The sequence below is a fragment of the Durio zibethinus genome, chromosome 24 (assembly GCF_047325235.1).
Source record: "Durio zibethinus cultivar Kanyao isolate XHJ-2024 chromosome 24, ASM4732523v1, whole genome shotgun sequence".
Classification (NCBI taxonomy): Eukaryota; Viridiplantae; Streptophyta; class Magnoliopsida; order Malvales; family Malvaceae; genus Durio; species Durio zibethinus.
In genome coordinates, this window is record NC_143185.1 from 1,734,221 (window position 1) to 1,754,557 (window position 20,337).

Consider the following 20,337-nt stretch of genomic DNA (forward strand, 5'->3'; position numbering starts at 1 on the left):
TATGACACTTTAATTTCATATAGAGATATTAAAATAATTGTTATAATATATAAAGTTGAAATTTAAATTTATGAAAAATTTTTTATGAAATAAAATTGTAAGATTTTACTATCGAAACAGATAATATTTTATAAGTTGAGTGTAAATTCTCACAAATAATTATGTTGGGTTTAATAAAAATGTTAAGTTTTAACAAAAGAGTTTATAAAACTTAAATCTCACATTGAAATATTTTACAAATCTATTATGGTATAAAAAATTTAATCCAAATTTATAAGATACTTTTTATTAGATAAAATTATGAGAATTTCAAATTAAAAAAAATTATATCACATAAATTAAATACGAATCTCTCCAAAATCAATGGACCTAAATTCTAAATTTTATTTTACTTTTTTCGTATACATCAATTTGCTCTTTAATGATAGACTTAGAAAGACTTTTGAACATTACTTTGCCTACATGACTTAAATTGGACCAATAATTTTGACTCAATAGTTTGGACTTTTTCAAGCTTCAAACCTCAAATTATTTAGAACCACATGCATGATAATAATAATAATAATAATTGAGGCATGGCATATCAAGCAAGCTGTCCCTTTAATGTTCTTTTCATGGACATTTCAATTTCAACATCCTTTCTTTACAAATTGCATTGCCATTACCGTCAAAACATACTTATCTTTGGATCAAAATTTCAACCAATACTTAGACAAGAGCACCCTTTTTTTTTTCCATCAAAATATTATTATTATTGGAAGTCCGTAGTTAGTGAGACAGATTCCTTGGGCACCATATGATTGGGCCTAACCAAAGTAGCCAACTATGACTGTATATATATATATGTATACATATTATATATAAGACAATTATAGTATTAAAATATATTTGAAGATTCTTCCTATGCTTTCTTCAGATAAGATTTAGGTTTGAAAATTCTTAAAAATCATTATTATCATTGTCATCATGAGTTAATATAATCTTCAAAAATTCTTCATGAAAAAGTTACTGTTTTACAACCACTATCGATATTGAAGATTTTCTTCTTTTTAAGCTGTTTTTTTATTTTAGTTAATTCACACATATTGAAGTTTAAATTTCAACATTTACTATATTTTTTTTACTTTTAAACCGAAAAGAAGTAAATTGATATCTTTCTTTGTTTCAAGTAGGTAAATTAGAAAACCTTGATATCAATATTATGTTATGCTTTATATAGAGGCAACAAATTTTTAGATTATTATTTGCATGAAAACATGCTCCAAGCTAGCTTTTGTCTTGATTTAGTTTTGCAGCTTCTGCTTCAATCTCACTCCACTGCTATGGGAGAATGGACTTTAATTTAGTTTTGCAGCAAATCAATATAACCTTTTGTCTTGATTTTGAACTTCTAGAACAATCCAATCTATCTCGTTGCTTGAGAATTTTGTTTAAAAAATTCCCCTGGAAAGACTCTAACGAGACCTAGCTTGATGCAGATTTTTTTACAGCCTGGTGGTGTTTTTCTGTTGTATTGAACACGGCTGGCCAAAAAGGAAATGGCAAAGTAAAGAAAAAGGAGAGTTAACTGTGTTATGGACACGACTTTAAGGTTAGTTGTTAAGAACTGGTCCCAATTTGTATTTACAAAAGGTGTTGGAACCCCACAAGACAGCTGATCATCACATAGGCTTCAGACAAAAAAAAAAGGCAACTGTTAAAAGGGTTTGACAGTTTCTTTCTGAGCCATTTGATCTAACCCAAAGATAATATTTTGCATGTTCAACAGAGCTGTATCGGCCATCCCAAGGACCCAATGCATGTGAGTGACCAATCAGTAGGGCCAATTTACATATATGGCTAACTCAGCATGTGTATTAGCACATAGCAAGTGGCATTTGTCAGCTAATAGCCTACTTTAAACAATGTCTCTAACTTTATATCAGCAGATTAATATAGATATCTAACAATCCACCACTACTTCACAGTTATCAAAGTTTCAAATCATAAGCAGATTCTTTGGTATTTTCAAATTTGAATTCAAGCATGAAAAGATGGCAACTGAAGCAGAAATCATTCCAGAACCTATTTCTTTAGTGGTATACTTCTTTCCTTTCCTCTATTGCGTGTACTTTGCTTTGTGTTTATTTCTGCATAGCATACTTGACTGTCAAGTAGGATACTGCAATTTCAGAACACAAAAAGGTGATCATGCATCAGGTTTCATCTTTAAATAGCGCTTTTCAATGTTCTTGAAACACTTGAAACTGGATGATCTCTGAGATCTTTTGTTATTCTTTCCTGATGAAACATATAAGTCTAGGTGATCTCCTTTTTTAATTGACATACAGACTAAAAGAAGAGGTGATCTGGTCTTTTCTTTGCTTTTTCGATATAGCAATAGCTTTAGATCCCATTTTCCTTTTTAAAAAACTAGTTGATTTTCAAGATAAACATTAGATTTAGCATCTTTACTTACTATTTTCTTTTGATCTGTAAGGAATAAATCCGATGAAGTGATACACAAGATTCATGAGACCAGTTGCTTGTGCTTCACTGATGCCAGCCAAGATTTAGCTTTTAACTGTCAACAAATTCGAATAGCATCATCGGTTGTAGAAAGGTTTTAGGAAAACGGCTTATCGATAAGACTCCAGAGCATAGTCCATTCAACAAAGCCATGGAGGAAAAAAATTGCACAAATGAACTTCATCCAGTATCAAAAGGAGATGAAACAATTAATAAGGTCATCTCAGTAATTCATAATAGCTTTTTTTTTTTTTAATCTGTTGCTCCGTTTTTCTTCAGTTCTTAAACATTTCAACTATTTTTTAACAGGTGGAAGACTATAGTTCAGTCTCACCTGAATGTCTCAAGGAACAGATAGAAGCAAACAAATCAGAGGTCCCTTTAAGTGTGCCTGGTGAACACGGAGAATCAGAAGAAAAAATTAAGGAGGACATTGTCGATAAATCAAAACGGTGTCAAGAGGATAATAATATTGAATCTGGGGCAAAACTGAGAGAAGAGACAAGCTTAAACGACACTGAGGTGAATGAGGAGCTTTCGAATACATCGAATATCAGCTCAATGAAGAAGAACATAGAAACTAATGAGATTAAAGAGACGCAACTAAAAGAAATATCACCCGACTTGGCACCTAAAGCCCCAACTGATGACAATGAAGAAGTGGAAAAGCAGATTCTAAATGTGGAAACTGTAGACAAGGATGAAGCTGAGGTAATCAAGAGAGATCCTGATGCAGTGTACATATCCAGAGATCAAATTGATGAAGCTGAGAAAAGTCCAACTTTGAATGCGGATGAACCGAGGAAAATTGAATCACCTGTGGATGGAGATCATGTTTTTGAAGACAAGGGCATTGAACAAGATGCAGAAACCAAGGAAAGCTTAACAGCAGAAGAACTGGAAGCGAATGAAGTCGAAGAAACCAAAGGTGTACCAGAAACATCATCCAATTACTTACCTCAAAGAGTTGAAACTATTGTGGAAGATGATATTAGCTCCCACAAAAGTCTCCCAGAAGAGAAACCAGAGGAGCAACTTCAAACTTCTGCCTCCACACCTTCTGAGGACGAAGAGATAAGAACTGTACTCCCAATTGAGAAGATAGAAGGAAAGATACAGAAGGATGCTGAAACAAAACATAAGAGTCTAGAAGATTCTTCAAAGACAACAGAAGAGGTATGCTTGGAAAAGGAAGTGTCTAAGGTTGTCTCAGAAGAAGAAAAAAATGTTGATCAGGGTCTTCCAAAAGAGGAACTAGAAGAGCCAATTCAGACCACATTGCCTTCCGAGGAAAGGGAGCATGGAACTGGAGCCATAAGCGAGGAGATAGAATATGACAAAACAAAGGAAGAAGTGACCACAAAGGTAGATGTTGTTACAGGAGATGAAATAACTGGTGAGCAGACTCTCTCAGCGAATAAACCAGACGAGGGGACAACAAGCTCCGACTTGCTTTCCAAGGAATCAAAGGGAGAAAATATAAGCACTGTTGAGAAGACAGAAGAAGAGAAAATAAAGGAAGCAGAAATTGCAGACCAGATTTCAGAAGATTCTCCTGATGCAAAGAAAACAGCAGAGATATGCTTGGACAGAGTAGAGCTTCAGGAGCTTGAAGGTGCTATGAAAGATGAAACTGTTGCTGCTGCTCAGGCTGAGGAACCAAATGAGCAATCTTTAACTTCATCATCTGCAATGCCTACTGAGAACCTAGAGCATGGAACTACAGCCAATGTTATTGGGGTAGAAGAGGAGAAAGTGAAGGAAGTGGAGATGCCAGAAAAGGAAAGAACTCAGGAAATTCCAAACCCTGTTGTCACATTGCCATCCGATGAGCATAAGCATGAAACTGTCAACGAAGTTGACAAGGCTGAAGAAGAGAAAGTAAAGGAAGAAGAAATTCAAAACGAAGATTCTGATGGAGCAAAGACGGTAGAAGAGATACGCTCTGAAAAGGATGACACAAGGGGGCCCCAAGCTGTGTTGGAAAGTGAAACTATTGCTAGTCTGATTATAGGAGAAGAATCACAGGGACATGGAACTTTAAGAGAAGAAAAGAAAATAAAAGAAGCAGAAACACTGGAAGATGAGACAAGCCCACAATCAGAATGTCCAAGAGAGCTTCAAGGTGCCATAGGAGATACTGCAGCTCAGACTCTCCCAGGAGAGAAGCCAGCAGATCAACTTCATGTTACAACCTCTATATTGCCTTCTGAGGTCCAAGAAAATGAAACAAAGGAAACAAAATTGCAAGAAGATGAAAGTTCAGAGAAGATTCCTGAACATAAAAGAGAGATTGAGGAAGCCTCAAATGTCAAAATGGAGACACTTGAAAAGGCTTTAGACAATGAATTATTTATTGAATCAGAAGATGCTGCAATCAAGGAGGAACATGTCAAAGGAGGAGATGAGACCGGGGGTGAAGAAAATCAGTGTGAGAAAACAAATGAAGGAAATCAAATCATCCTGAATGAAGTTTCAAAAGAAGAGGTAAGCAACACTAGCCTAAAACCTTTAATAATTTCATGTATTTCCGTATATTCACTCTTGTTTCTATCTTGACAACTATTACCTAATGGCGCAAAAATGGCAGGTCATGGAGGACAAGGAAGTTACTGAAACATTTTATTCAACTCCCCACTCGGAAGAGCTGACAAAAGGTGACTCTGGAGAAAACGAGCTAAAGGATCAACTGATTGAAGACAAGACAAATGAAGCATTAGAAACCACATGTCAAATTGAAGAGGCCAGGAAACAGAAACTTAACTTTATTCATCTTATTCTTCTCTTCCTTTCTCTATATCTAACATTGAAGCTTTAATCTATTACAGCTCGTTGAGGAAGCTCAAAAGACCAGTGAGAATGAGATAATTGAAAAGCAGATCGTTTTCGAAGATCGAACTGTTGAGGATCCAGGCCAAGCATCAGTTGCCAGGATTGAAACCGCAACAGTAACGGAAGAGGTCAGACTATGTTTAGGCCAAGCTTGAAGAAATTCTTGAAGCTTGAATTATGTTTTTTTTTTTTCTCATTATTTTATATTTCTATTCATCAGGTCTCTCAATCATTCTAGTAGCCACAAATGAAGTCTAAACATCATAAAGTAAGGAAAATAACTGATAGAAATAATCATACTGAGCAGCTCTATATTTCATCTTTTACCAGGAATCAAGCATAGCATTATCACAGGCAGAAGGCACCAAGGACATTGCAGAAGGTAATGAGAAAATTGATGATAGTCAGCAATCAGAAGAAACAACTAATATAGCATCTGATAAGCAGATTCCAAGGGAATTTGATCCCATTGAGATAACTGAGATTTCGAGTCCAATTGGCAAGGAACATGTTCCAATAGAATTGAAGGACAGAGTTACAGAGTCCTCACAGATTGCTGAAGTTGGAGATGTCAAAGAGATTTATCCAAAAGTACTTGAACATGCTGGAGAAAAAACGACAGAAAATTCAGGTGAAGAAATAACCAAGGAGTCTATGTCAGTGGAAGATTCAACTAAGGCATCGTCATCTGACCAAGTCGAGAGCTCCACTAGGGAAACTTTGCAAGTGACTCAAGAAAAAGATGAAACTGGTGCTGCTCAAATTCTTCTAGTGAAGAAACCAGAGGAGCCATCTCCAGCTTCATTATCCAAATTGCCTTCTGATGAAGAACATGGAGTTACAACTAAAGTGGATGCAGTTGAAGAAAAGGAACTGAAGGAACTGGAAACTCTAGATAAAGTTTCTTCTGATACAAAGACAGGAGAAGAGATATGCTTGGAAAAGGAAGAAAACAAGGAGCTAAAAGGTGTTGTGGAGCAAGAAACTATTGCTGTTCAGGCTCCACCAACAGAGGTTAGACAGAACTAATTCAAACCTTAATAATTTCATGCATTCTTTTTTTGCTGTAATCATTAATTTATGAACTCAACAACTTCTAACTTTGGGAGCCAACATGACAGAATAAGGACGACTCAGTTTCTCATTTTGAAGATGGCATCAAAGAAAATGAGCTAAAAGATGATCATACTGGAGACAGGACAAATGAAACCTTGAAAATCCCAAGATACGAAATTCAAAATGAAGTGGTCAGTATACAAGCACTCATCTTTATTCCTCTTGTTCTTTTCTTGCCTCTCTCTTTTGATATTGACTCTTAGTTTACAAACAGCTCTCTGTGGAAACTGTAAAGCATGGGGCAAACGAAAATATCGAGAAAGAGATCGTTGCTGAAGATAAAACTGTCAAGGATCTAGAACAAGCTTTAGTTGGCATGAAAGAAGCCACAATTGTAAGGGAAGAGGTGAGAATGCAGTCTAGTAAGAGCAATCTTTCATTTTATATCAGGAATCTAGCTTGGACATATGACTAATGTAATATTTGGCAAACAGATTCCAGGAGAAGCAGACCCCACTGAAAGCAGCAGGTCAACAAGTTCAATTGGCAAGGAACAATTTCCAACAGAACAGCAGGATAGAGCTTTAGAAACCTCAGAGAAACCTCAAGTAGGAGACTTGGAACCTGGAAAAGCACGAGAGATTTGTTCAGGAGCTGTTGATCTTGGAGAAAAGAAAATGACAGATAATTCAGGTGTGGAAATAACCCAGGAACCTGCACCAGTGGATTCGGTTAAGTTGTCATTGTCTGACCTACTCCAAAGATCCACAAGAGAAAAAATGCACGTGGCTGAAGGTGTCGTTGAAGAGAGGGAACTAACAGTAAGCAAGGAAGAAGCGGAAACCATTCAAGTTAAAGAAGCAAAAACGGATGGAGAGGAAGGAGATGAACGAAATAATAAGACAGACTCTGGCTCGGATGCTCCCGTGTTGGTAGAAGCACCTAGAGATACCGACACTAAACCACATAAGAAATCTCATAACATGCTATCAGGTGTTGGATCGAAAGTCAAGCATTCAATTTCCAAGGTGAAGAAAGCAATTACTGGTAAATCTTCTCATTCAAAAGAATCAAAACCAATATCACCAAAGGGAAGTGAGAAATGAAGATGATCGATCCCCAGTTCAGTCAGTAAAGAATCACATTTTCTTAGATGTTGTGTATGGGCTTTGCTTTCTGTCAAATAGTTTCTGATCATACTATTTTTTTAGTCTTGGTGTGGGTTTCTGCAAATTGAAAGATCAGTTTCATTTTTTTTGTATAAAATACTTGGACAATTGATTGTCAAATGGAGTGTTTTTGCAAATTTTTTGAGCATGCTATAATCACGTACATACAAAATTCTTAAGACGCTTTCCAGTTGCAGATTTCCAATGTTACAAGCTCCAACACTAATCCAATCAATCGAGAAATCCACAAGCTGCTGTAAGGAAACCAAACTGGTTTGCGTTTTTACAGTATTTATCCATATGTAATATCCAACCATGATCACAGAATACAATGAATTCAATCCTACATTTTGATAGGTGCCATTGCCACAGCACAGAGACTACAGCCCTGGGAATTGAACCATATCTCACTTCAACTTGAAAAAGCAAAGATAAATTTTTTTCAGTTTCTTACTAGCAATTGCCATTGAAAATTGCAGAACAAGAAATTGTGACTGAAAACAAAAATCTTATAACCAGATATCAGAATGCCAAATAGGGCCTTAATCTCAAATTCCCCATTTCAATCAACCATCAGCTGAACATCAGCTTAGATCCAAAATGCTATTCAAAGAAAAAAATATATAGAATAAATGAGAATCAACCATGCCAACAACTAAACGTACCCATTTCAAATACCTTCAAAAACAAAGTTCAAATCACACTTAATTAATCTCAGTACCATTTAACATAAGAACTAACATTGTTCCAACAAAAAACACAATCAAAGACACTACCCAGAAAAAAAAACATAACTTGAGATTAAGAACCCATCAAATACCCATCACTCAAAACCTCCTCCCGGGTCCACCACCGCGGCCGAAGCCGATTTGAGGAACTGGAACAGGAACAGCAGCGGGAACAAGCCCAGGGATATCAGCCATCCCAAGAACCGAAAGCATATCAAGAGTTTCCTCATCAACTTCAATTTGGTCGACCTTGATAGCCGATTCATCGGGGACGAAATCCATGCGACGCTCTCGCTCCTCTTCTTGAAGCTTGAGAGAAATACCACGTACGGGACCCTTCTGGATGCGCTTCATCAGGTGGGTCGAGAAGCCGGCGATCTTGTTGCGGAGCCTCTTGGATGGGATTATAGCAACTTCTTCGATGATCTTCTTGTTCGTGTGGAAATCGAGGGTCATCTTTGAGTAGTACCGCTCGATCACCTGACGGGACGATTTCTTCACTGTCTTGGTACGGACGCGGCCCATGGTTTGGATCAGTGGAGGCTGAGTGGTTGGCTGCCGTGTCTAAAGAGAAATATTAGGTTAGGGTTTTTTTGTTTGTGGAGTAGGGTTTATATATATGTATTAGAAGATTTTGGGTTGGGCCTGAGGCTTTAGGCTCAACTTTATAATTTGGGTTTGATTGAGCCCAACTAGGAATTCTTGGGCCTATCTCAATGCCAATGTAAAAGTGTTTATGGGTTAGCTTGAAGAAATAAAAATGTTTTTATATTAATAGTTTAATAATTTTAAAAGTAATTTTAATTAAAATTTAAATAAATTATATTAATTTTTTGACAAAATACTAATAACTTCGGGTCAAGTTAGATCTACTTCAAGCTCAAAAATCTATTCAAACTTGCCTACGAGTTATACTTGTAAGTTTAAAGAAAGAATTATATATTTTTATTAGTTTTATAAAATAAAATAATTATTTTATATTTAAATATATTAAAAATAATATATAAAAATTTAAAAATTAAAAATTAAAAATAAATAAATCAAATCAAACTGTTAAAATTTGATTTGGCTTAGCATCATTTGTATAATTAATTCAAATTCGAATTAAATTTTAAAAATTCTTAATATTATGCATTCTCCGAAAATATCAAATTAAATCTGATTTTATCTGTATTAACCCTTTGGAGTCACCCCTAAGAGATGCGCTGCAGAGCAACCCTCATCAACAGAACTTTTCGATTGTGTATGGATGCAGTTCTACAATAATTACTGCGAATGGGGTGATGGTGATTGGTGTAAAAGCAAACAAGTTCTTCATGGGGCTTCCAGCAGGCCCTAGCAGGGCGAGCAGTTGTTTTCTTCCTCTCCCCTATACACAAGGCTCCCCGCTTTTGCGAGTATCAAGATGAGGGTTATAGAGATATGAACTGAGTTTTTTATATATATTAAATCTAAATAGCGAATCATTCATAACTTCGCAAAATTTTATCCAATTCACAAAATTAATTGGCAATTTTCAACTTACAACCACTTGCAACTTTAACTAGCTCTGTAACCAAACAATATTACAAAGATCAATAAAGTTGAGCCTTTTTATGCTTCTTCTCGGATTTATGGGCTGCTTCAATATTCCTCTTTCGCTCCTTGAGTTTTTCGACGTGGTCCTTCTTCCGTTGCTTGCTCATCTGATCAAAGAGAAATACATTCAAGTCACACCAAAGATGAAATTCCAATAATGATGTGCAAAGATATTGTTTACTAGAAACTACTATTATGGAATCCATGTCAAACAAATCTATGCTGGCAGACTTTCCAATTGATCAAACTTGGCTGACCGAAATGAAACTATGACAACAGGGAAAATTGGGTGTTCATGACAAAAGCTATGATAACAAGGCCATCAAGGTTACCTCGATGGCTATAGCAAGCCCCCTCTTTTTCCGTGACATCATGAGCCTTGACGGATCCTCAGTACCAATGGCACTTTGTTCCACATCAGGAAGAGATTCTTCCTTTGACTCCATGTCCTTTGCAGGGCTCTGCTTATTTATACTTGAGACAACCTGAAGTTCCATTTTCAAATCATCATGATACTGTTTCTCAAGAAGCATCATCTGCATCCAATCAAAAACTTGTGTGGTCAGTTCAGGTTACCATGAATATCTTAGAATCTTCCCAAGCAGAAGAAATATAAATTTTGAAACTCTATTGCGTCTTGAATTGTCATAAGTTCAAAACTCCAGTTACATACCTGTTGCTTCTTCTCAGCAGCTTCCATAGCCTTTGTTCTACTGATATACCCTTCAGCCAACATATTTTCAGAGTTATCCAAGTCATCATTTTCAGTACCAGGCAAAGGTTGAACATCTCTTTTTGCAGCAGCCTGTAGTTGTTTAATGGTCTTGGCATAATCAGGAATGTAACCTTCAGCCTCATCATCAACAAAAGGAGACAGATGTGGAGGAGGATCCCTATTGGCAGGAAGACAGCAATATCAAATGCTGATGGAGTTGACATAGCAAGACAATATTCCTTCTTCAATTACAATTAAATGATTCATTTTGATTCCATAGCGTACACATACTCCAAATTATATCAAGTTAATCTTCCTGAACTATGATTCACATGCAATCTATTAGAAAATGAGAATTGAATGTTGTTTATTTTATCATAGCAAAAGCAATGAAGTTCAACACTAAGAGATCAAACAGAGAATTCAAGAGTAAGTTCCCAAAATTTACCTCCCAACCGTATATGGCTCAGTTGGCAAGATTATTCGTGCATTTACACAGTCATAAACCCACTGCGGTTGAATATATTCTCTTGAAAGGTATACATGACCCTGGGTTGGTCTGTCAACAATCTACACAAACAAAAAAAAAAATGGAATTCCCTAAAATCAAAATTCATTGGTGCATGCAAATCTCACGTGTGGCCCATTTATCGGCGCACCTGATGAGTAATGCTATCATCAGCTTCAGCATAAGGAGCTCCATCTCCTTCCCAAGAAACAATACCTCCAAAAGCAGGAATGACAAAAAGCAAAGACTCTCTTGGAACCTGACCATATAAGAATTAGGAACTACTCCAACACAAATCAACTGATATAAAGAAATGGAAGCCACTTGTTGTACTGTTATAGCCATACTCATCGAATTGAAAAAAATTATTTAATGAAACAGAACAGCAAACCTACACTGACTTGATATAAAACTTCAGCCAGGAACAATTAATCTCACCTCACGACTCAAGAAAATTTTCTTATTTTGAAAAAGTTTTTTGCATTCCCTTGTAGCTTCATCTTCTTCAATTTCACTAGCTGCGTCTTGAACAAGGTGCATCAGTGCACCAGGTTCATTGGCAGGCAGTTGATGCTGAAGTTGAGCAAGTCTTAAGTCAGACTCCTCCAGCTCTTGCTCTGATCTAGATGAACCAGCAACTTGAGGTTCTCGTACAGAGGCTCTGTAATTTGCATCAAAATACCTTGACAATGCATATAGATCTGTGGCATTAAGAAATGCAAAATTGATATTATCATAGAGAGGCAAGAGGAAGAAATTTTTAAGAATTGTTCATAGTCACCAAGAAAAATTGCAAATAACCCTGAAAAGAACTCTGTATGTTTCATTACAAAATGTAAGCAATAATGCAAACCTGCTGCCAGAGCTTCCAACCGAGGATCAAGAATAGGAGGATACTTTACATTTATAGAATGATAAAGTTGAAAATTGACAAAGCCAAGAAGCGCCTGCACCCAAAATATTTATATGAAAAAGAAATAAAGCCAATCAATTGAAGTAACTATCAGATAACAAAGTATCAGGAGATAAATTAGCTCAAAAAAATTGACAAAAACTTAATTGAGAAAGTAGTAAGGCAACATTGATGGAAAATATGAGGAGTAAAATTGATAGTTAATTTAAATTTTAAAAAATGGCTCATCTATTTATGTTCGACTTGAGCTTATTTTGCCCATGTTTCTCAGACATTCTGAGACACCTTCTTCCATTCAATCTATGATGGTCATCATTAATGAAAAAGATTCTTCATCGGCATGCACAAACTAGCATACATGGGAGAGAGAGATGTAACCTCATAAAATTCCAAAAATGTTAACATGACATTGAAGTCAACATCATCAGTCAATACTTGTTGCCGTGCATGTGGCGCTAACCATGTGATTTTTTGACCATCAACCTCAGCCTGCACAGGAAAGAGAGTAATCTTAAGCAACATGCATAATAGCAACAGTAACAAAAACAGCATTGTAACCAGCAGGAACTATAACAATTAACAACAAAATAAGGTTGTAGTACCTGGTAATATACACCCTTTACAGCTACAAAAACCTTCCGTAATTTATGAGTACGAGAAATGTAGGCTTGCCATTCATGACACAACCTGACAACGGACCATAAAAAGATGCAACTGATGAGATGCTAGAATAAAGGAACCTATAAATCTCTCTCTTCTCATTTTCTTATTTAACAAAATAATAATAAAAAAAAAAAAAAAAACCAACCAACCTTCGACAATTATGAATGCGCTTGGCTTCAATTTTCAGCCTATCAATAGCAGGCAACATTGCAAACAGGTGTATCATTGTAAGAGGGTCATCCAAATCTCTAAGTGCATCAACAAATGTTGGATACCTAAAATCCCGAAAATAGCTTAGATAATCAGTAATTCCTACAATTCTCAACAACAGAAAATGAGAAGTACACATTGTTTAACAAACCTATCCCGGATGACCATATCGAGCTTGTATGAAGGTGCACGAGATAGAAGAAGCCTTGCTAACTCATCATTCTTTTTTGCCTTAGCTTTCTTTATCTTCTTTTGATATGCCCTAATTTCCCTAAACTTCTCGAGTAAGGGATCATGAAGAATGTACATAACATCCTTCAAGTGATAGTAAGTATGATGGTTGCCTTTCACCTTCTTCTTTGGCTCCCTTGGAAATACTCCTTTATGAATGCATAATTTCCTGCAATATCAAATCCATTAGGGAAAAAAATGAACAAAGCCAACATTCTTTCTATTTGAACACAAAGTAACATGCACTATCAAAATAACTGCAAAAACTTCTCCATTTTTACAAGTATTTGTCACTAAAAATTAAAAAAATAAATTAATTTAGATTTCATTTGATTAACGCTTTTTGATATTCACTTACTACTCCTTCAAATTTAGACCTAGCAACCTAAAACACCACAAGGTGATGCGATATGAAAACGATATGAATAGAAAGTACAAAATGACACGATTTAAAATTTTAGCGAAACTCATAAATAGGTTTAACAAAACAAAAAAAAATTGTATTTCATGTTTTTGTGTTGACACGAATTGTGACACATAATTTTTGTATAAAACATAACATGAATAAATAAATTATTAATATTTTATAAAATATAAATACATGAATTGTCAGATTCACTCAAATTTTGATAAAAAGCAAAATCATATTCAATTAAAAATAAGCAAATAGCCAAAATATAACATACATTAAAACATAGTAATTAATTCATGTTGAAGTAAAAAAAATTAAATAAATAAATAAATAATAAAATGAGAAAGAAAAGATGAACCTGAAATCTGAGAGGCTAACTTGAAGGATTTTTATCGCTTGTGATCTAGTTACATATCTCGCAGCATTTCCTTCCTTTTTCTTTCCCTGTAAAATTTCACCATAATTTGTGAAAAAAATCCCCAAAAAGACGGCAACATTAAAAATTTGAGTTGCGAATTAGAAATTTAACGTTTTAAAGAAAAGAACTTGCCGGAGGTCGGTAGTGTTTCGGCTTCCCCATGGTTTGTAAAGAGGAAGAGAAAGTGAGAAAGTGAAGCAAGGAAGAGGCGCATAAGGGCGGAGAAAATACTCGAATTAGGGTTTAAGCTAATATAGGATCGGGTTTAAAAAATTGAAACGTTTATGGGTCCGGGTCGGATCTCTTTTCATGGGCTTTTGGGTTTGGTTTGCGAATATTGCAACTATGTGGGCGAATAGTTTTAAAAAATCCACCCTTTCGAACGAGTGCTCATCCTTTGAGTGTTTTTTTTTTTTTTTTCCTACCATTAATATTAATACCCTGTTAATCCGTAAATACAAATCTTAGGACCATCACTTTTGGGTTCACCGTTTACGAGGAATGATAATGATTCGAATATGATCAAATTTAATTTAAGTTTTATAAATAATGTGTAATATCATAAATTTTTTAAAATTTGAATCAATTTTTTATATAATTTGAATCAAATTTTACATATTCATTTATTGATTTTTAAATTTTTTTTCATTTTTATATATTATTTTAATATATTTAAATAGTTTTAGATATAAAATAATTACTTCTATTTTTATAAAGATTTTAAAAAATATATAAAAATGATTAAAAATATATAATTCGATTCGATTTGATTTGATTGTTTTATTTTTTATTTTTTAATCTGAAATTAATATATTTATTTAATATTTAAATTAAATTCAAATTAAATAAAAAAATCCAATTCAAATTAAACCAAATATTATAAATTTGAATCGATTTTTGATTTTTTGGATTTTTTTATTCACCCTTAGTGTTTAGATTCGGGGATGGTGCAAATGATTGGATTGAAAATTATTGGTTAGAAAAAACTATCAAAGGATGGTTGATCCTAAACTTTTGAACATAATCAACAAGAATAGAGAAATTTTGGATTGTCGATACTTGTGTAAGTCTGGCTTTGGTATAACTGAAAAAATGTGAAGAGATCATTACCATGCAAAATTTTCTATGCTTCATCTTTTTTTTGTGCTAATATTTTGATATTTCTTGGAGGAAGGTACCACGTTTTAACAGCTTCAGGGGATCAAACTGTAAGTACTAAGTAGCCATGCTTAAAAAACAATTTGCTTCAATGTTTCAATGAGAAAGAAATAATGAAAGTGAATTGTTTTTCCTTTTGGACATTGTGCAGATTGTTTGGAAGAAAAACCACATTTGAAGCTCATGAGAGCACACTAGAGAGCTCATACATACATGTTGATCACTACTTGAGCATAAAATCTTAAGTTATTAGGTTATTGGGTCCTTTATGCATATATAGGACATTTCATTCAAATTTTCTAATGATGTGAAATTTTTTACTCACATGTGAACTATATCCCAACAATCTCCCCTGTTTATTTGTGAGTTATGATCAAATCTCACTTCAGCTCTCCTGTGTGAGTAAGTCCTATCAACACCTCTTTTGGGCCAGACAACTTCATATCTCTAGTGCCTTTTTAGGGCAGGCCACAGCACTTAACATTACCACTTAGGTTGTCTCAGTGCTCTCTCAAAGTTACACTTCAGATTAACTCAACACATCACCCACTTAGATGTTTTTATTTTTACATATTATCATATACTCGTTGCATTCAAATCAAACCTTTTAATATCAATGTTCAAATACGTGGAGTTGATAAATGCAGTCAACTTTCGATTTACTAATAATCTTTTTTAATACCAGTGTTCAAGTACATGGAGTTAATGGATGCGACCAATCTCCAATCTACCAACAATCTCCCCCAGTAACACCACTGAGACTCAAACCCGTGACTTCTCAAATCCACCATAACCTTGGCTCTGATACCACTGTCGCAGAGCTTATTTCAAGCCATACAAACTTTTTTTCAATTTGCAAATTAAGTGCTTTTTTACTTTCACTTCAAACCCTAAGGTCGATTCATATAGATGTCCTCCTGCAACTCACCATGCAAGAATTCAATTTTAACATCAAGTTGCTCAAGTCATGATTCAAACTAGTTGCTAATCTCAGTTTCACTCGAATGAAACTCATCTTCATAACTAGAACAAGATCTCATTAAAATCAATGCTTGATTTTTTAAAAAAAATCTTTTACTATCAAATAAGCTTTGTACATCACTAGTTTGTCACCATTCTTTTTTAACTTGAACACCCATTTATTTTTTAATGACCTCTTCCCTTTTAGAAGTTTAACAAGATCATAAGTACCATATTTTTTGTAATGACTTCATCTTTTTTTTCATTGCTTTTATCCAGTGCTCTCTATCCGAAGTAGTCTACACATCTTGAAAGCTTTATGGCTCTCCCTCACTAGTAACTAAAATAAAATTTAAACTTGGATACCTAGTAGATGGATTGCGCTCTCTAGTAGATCTCTTAGGCTGAGACTCTACATCACCTGATGTCGAAGGTAGCTCTCCTTACTCAACACTCTCATGTAGAAATGATTGCCCATTTGCTTAAAACTGATTGCATCTAGCTCATCACTAATTGTGATTGGTTCATTAATATCCCTAAGTTCTATTTCTTGCTCATTTTTACTATTTGTGGCTACTTCCTGTGAAACTCCTGTTGGTGTTGAAACATCACACTCAATAATAACCCGTGTAGTCTTCTCATTTTTTTCAAGATTTGCTATGATTTTTTTTATGAAAGAACACATCTCTGCTTTTGAGTATGTTTTTCTTCACTGTATCCCATACACTGTAGCCAAATTTCTCATCACCATATCCCACAAACACACATTGTGTGGCTTTACTGTCAAGCTTTGACCTCTGTTCGCTCAGCACATGTATGAATGCTTTATACCATAAAACTTTCAAGTGAGAGTATGAAGTATCTTTTCCTATCTACATTCTTTTTTTAATGTCAAAACCCAAAGGAACTAATGGTGATTTGTTAAGTAAATAACAAGTTGTGTTGACTGTTTTACCCCATAATGGCTTTGGTAATTTTGCCATCTTTAACATACATCTGACTTTTTCTATAATGGTGTGATTCATTCTTTCAGCTATACCATTATGCTGTGATGTTTTAAGTTTTATCTTCTCATGTCTAATCTTATGCTTTGAACAATACTTTTCAAAGTCTTTAGATATATATTCTCGACCATTATTTGTTCGAATGCACTTTAAGGGCAACTCTGTTATCCTTTTAACCATAACATAAAATTTTTGAAAATACTACAATACTTATCTTTTGTTTTTCAACATATTCACTTAAGTCTTACGTGAAGCATCATCAATAAAAGTAACAAAATATCTGTTACCACCTAATGACTCAACCTCAATAAAATCACATACGTCAAAATAAATCAATTCCAATCTATTTTCTTTTCTTTGAGAACTCTTACAAAAAGAAATCCTATGATGCTTACCAAATAAATAATAATTACATGAATTAAAAGACATGCCTTTGGTCAAGAGAATGAAAGACTACCTTGCCAAAATCTGTAACATTTTATTGCTCATGTGTACCAGCCTCTTATGCCACAAGTTGTTGAAGCATCATCTTCAACGACATTTACCTGGTTGTTGTTCAATTGCATCAACGTCTTATATATTGTGCAGCATAGTTTTTTCCTTGCAACTACCATAGATTCTTTAAAAAGTTTCTATCACCAATTCTTTTATCGACTCTTATATCTTTTCTTGTCAAGGATACTAATAGCAAGTAAGTTCATTCTCATATCCAAAATGTGTCTGATATCTTTCAAAGTCAACATGTAACATGTACCAGTTTGTACAACAATATCACAAATCCTAACAATCTGCAACCAAAGTCTCATGCTTTGTAAGTTGTAAACAACTCTTTCTTAGAAACACAATGATATGTCGCTCCTGTGTCAACTATCCATTCAATACCAGGATCACCAACTTGATTACAATTACCATATGTACAAATCAAAGTAACTAAATCACTATCTGAATTACTACTGCAACATTACCATCATCCGAACTCTTGTCTTTCTCATCTTTTCGCTCTTGTTTCAAGATTTTACAGTGTCATTTTATATGACCTGCCTTACCATAATGAAAATACTTCACTTTATTTTTGGACTTCAATCTATGTTTAGACTTATTATGACCTTTTGAGTTTTAACATCTGTCTATGTTTCTACCATTGTTCTCTATGATCAGAGCTTGATTCTCAAGGTCTACATCTTTTCATCTTGCTTCTTTATTAAGCATACTGTCATTTATCATCTACAATGTCACTTTGTAATCAAGAGCTAAATTAAGAACAGTCACAACTAGAGTATTTCAACTGTCTGGCAATGAACCTAAAAGAAACAATGCCTTCATTTCATCATCCATCTTAAGCTCCATAGTAGTCATCCGATTAAATATATCTTGAAAATCACTCAAGTGTTCTATAATCGATCGTCTATCGTTGTACTGTAAAGTTGTAAGCTTTTTAACAAGCATAACTTTATTCATACATGTTTTTCTCTCATACAATACTGTCAATTTTTTTCAAACAATGTGGGCATCTGTCTCATGCACTACATGATGAAACACGCTAATATTAATCCATTTTTTAATTATAGTTAGCGTCTTTCTGCTTAACTTCTTCCAGCTTTAATCTTTCATATTTGCTGGTTTAGCTGAATCATTTAATACTGGCTCATATAAATCTTTTCAGTAAGATGATCTTCCATCATAGGCTTCAAAATTAAATAATTTGAAGCTGTCAATTTTATCATGGAACCTGTATCACCTTGATCTCAAACAGAATTTACTTCTGTCCTAAGTTATTTTTGTATCGATGTTTCAAAATAATTCTCGTTTTGATATCATTTGTTGGGCTTAAAGCAATAAACACAACAACGCATAAGTAATATATCGCAATAAATCTACAGCAATTAATAACAATCAACAATAAAAAATGCAAAAAAATAAAACACCAAGATTTACGTGAAAAATCCTCCAGTATAGAGAAAAAATCATGAACCACTAGAAAAATCTCTACTATTAAATAATAGATATATAAAGTTCTTCTCTAGCTAAAACTAGAGCTAATCAAGAGAGACAATTGGAGAAATCTTACCAAATAGGTGACTCAACAAATACATTCTGGATTTGTTCCTAGAGAGCTTCAAACCTGATATTCACCATTCAGAATGTAGAACTCTGAATCATAAACCTGCTGATAAAGTTTTAGTTCAATCGGACTACAGATCGACTTCCGTTCAATCAACTCTTACTTCTCTTTTTTCTCTCTACTTTACCTGGTTTTTCTTCTTTTTTTTCTTGGTTTTGTGACCTCACCTTAAAATAATCCCATCTCCTTTTATTAAGTAGTTAAGACACTGTGTAACAAGAAAGACCAAGGCTAATGACCTTTATATAGTCCAAAACAAATTACATGGGCTGACCCCATTTTCCTAACAAAGATAAAGGTATAGGATGTTCAGGAAAAGAAATGCACTGGAGTCTTCCCGGGGCATAATGTGACATTCCTATGATCAAGTTTTGAGTACTTAAGCATAGGCTGTATCACGCTGACTTAATCTGCTCTCCTGCTAATCCTGGTTATTTCAGTGTCATGAAATTCTGGGATACCAGAAATCTGAAATCTAATGTTACTCAGCCATGTCCCCCATCCAGAGTCTTCAATTCAAAAGGTTGCTTTTCCCTCCTGCAGTATTACTGAGAGGATGGGAGAATAAAATTTGCTTACCATAGGTGAAATGAATAGTGCTGTCCATTGATATTGCAAGACCTTTAAATGGAGTTTTATATATATATATATATATATATATATATATTGGGCATGTTAATGTTACTATTTAAAACTGTTTTTTTGTTCTATTTCAGGGTTCATCTAGCTTGTCCCAGGATTTGAAAGGAGTATTTCTCACAGCATCATGCATGGCCAACAGGTGATGATTGCTAATATCTCCTGTACTTTGAATATATATGCAATTGCAGCCAGCAATCAGTCCAGATGCAGATCACATACTAAGTGGTTCCAGTAACGGAAGTGCTCATATATGGAAGGTTGGTTTCTTCTTAAAATGAACGTTTCTCGTTCTGTTTCACTACATAATTTGTTTAGCAATGGAAACCAGGTAAACAAGCCTCAAGTGGAGCCTGGCATTTTGAAAAGTTGTCTTGGAGAAGTTACGGTAATAGATTGGTAATTTCCTTTCATTGCATCCCTAGTTACCACTGCATCTTTACTTTGTTAAACGACAGGCTTGGTGGTGCAGCTTTTGATTGCAGGTTGTTTTTGAAATGCAAAGCTCCTGCC

General features: G+C 34.6%; 3 protein-coding genes across 3 annotated transcripts; 1 reads left to right on the forward strand and 2 right to left on the reverse strand.

Moving 5' to 3' along the window:
- Positions 1-1,963: 1,963 nt before the first annotated feature.
- LOC111316622 (uncharacterized) lies at positions 1,964-7,742 on the forward strand. Its single transcript, XM_022918646.2, has 9 exons — positions 1,964-2,078; positions 2,480-2,725; positions 2,818-4,995; positions 5,099-5,251; positions 5,337-5,468; positions 5,671-6,354; positions 6,462-6,587; positions 6,671-6,802; positions 6,891-7,742. Exons 2-9 carry the CDS (start codon positions 2,660-2,662, stop codon positions 7,500-7,502), a joined length of 4,083 nt encoding a protein of 1,360 aa, XP_022774381.2. The 5' UTR covers positions 1,964-2,078; positions 2,480-2,659; the 3' UTR covers positions 7,503-7,742.
- Positions 7,743-8,211: 469 nt separating this feature from the next.
- Positions 8,212-8,885, reverse strand: LOC111316623 (small ribosomal subunit protein eS17-like). The gene has a single exon (XM_022918648.2). It carries the CDS (start codon positions 8,816-8,818, stop codon positions 8,393-8,395), a length of 426 nt encoding a protein of 141 aa, XP_022774383.1. The 5' UTR covers positions 8,819-8,885; the 3' UTR covers positions 8,212-8,392.
- An 820-nt stretch (positions 8,886-9,705) lies between these two features.
- On the reverse strand, positions 9,706-14,161 carry LOC111316624 (pescadillo homolog). The gene is made up of 13 exons (XM_022918649.2): positions 14,074-14,161; positions 13,882-13,967; positions 13,032-13,280; positions 12,820-12,945; positions 12,610-12,694; positions 12,386-12,496; positions 11,948-12,041; positions 11,533-11,795; positions 11,246-11,353; positions 11,035-11,156; positions 10,545-10,764; positions 10,204-10,407; positions 9,706-9,978 (listed from the first exon to the last, which is right to left on the reverse strand). The coding sequence occupies exons 1-13, from the start codon at positions 14,101-14,103 to the stop codon at positions 9,868-9,870; spliced, it is 1,809 nt and encodes a 602-aa protein (XP_022774384.2). The 5' UTR covers positions 14,104-14,161; the 3' UTR covers positions 9,706-9,867.
- Positions 14,162-20,337: the final 6,176 nt, after the last annotated feature.

Excerpts from the sequence above, each read along its gene's own strand:
- LOC111316622 (XM_022918646.2), top strand. The coding sequence starts at position 2,660 with ATGGAGGAAAAAAATTGCACAAATGAACTTCATCCAGTATCAAAAGGA. Across the intron at positions 4,996-5,098 it reads ATGAAGTTTCAAAAGAAGAG|GTCATGGAGGACAAGGAAGT; the intron begins GTAAGCAACACT and ends CAAAAATGGCAG. Across the intron at positions 5,252-5,336 it reads CCACATGTCAAATTGAAGAG|CTCGTTGAGGAAGCTCAAAA; the intron begins GCCAGGAAACAG and ends AATCTATTACAG.
- LOC111316623 (XM_022918648.2), bottom strand. The coding sequence starts at position 8,818 with ATGGGCCGCGTCCGTACCAAGACAGTGAAGAAATCGTCCCGTCAGGTG.
- LOC111316624 (XM_022918649.2), bottom strand. The coding sequence starts at position 14,103 with ATGGGGAAGCCGAAACACTACCGACCTCCG. Across the intron at positions 12,946-13,031 it reads GATATGGTCATCCGGGATAG|GTATCCAACATTTGTTGATG; the intron begins GTTTGTTAAACA and ends TCGGGATTTTAG. Across the intron at positions 11,796-11,947 it reads GTTGGAAGCTCTGGCAGCAG|ATCTATATGCATTGTCAAGG; the intron begins GTTTGCATTATT and ends TTAATGCCACAG.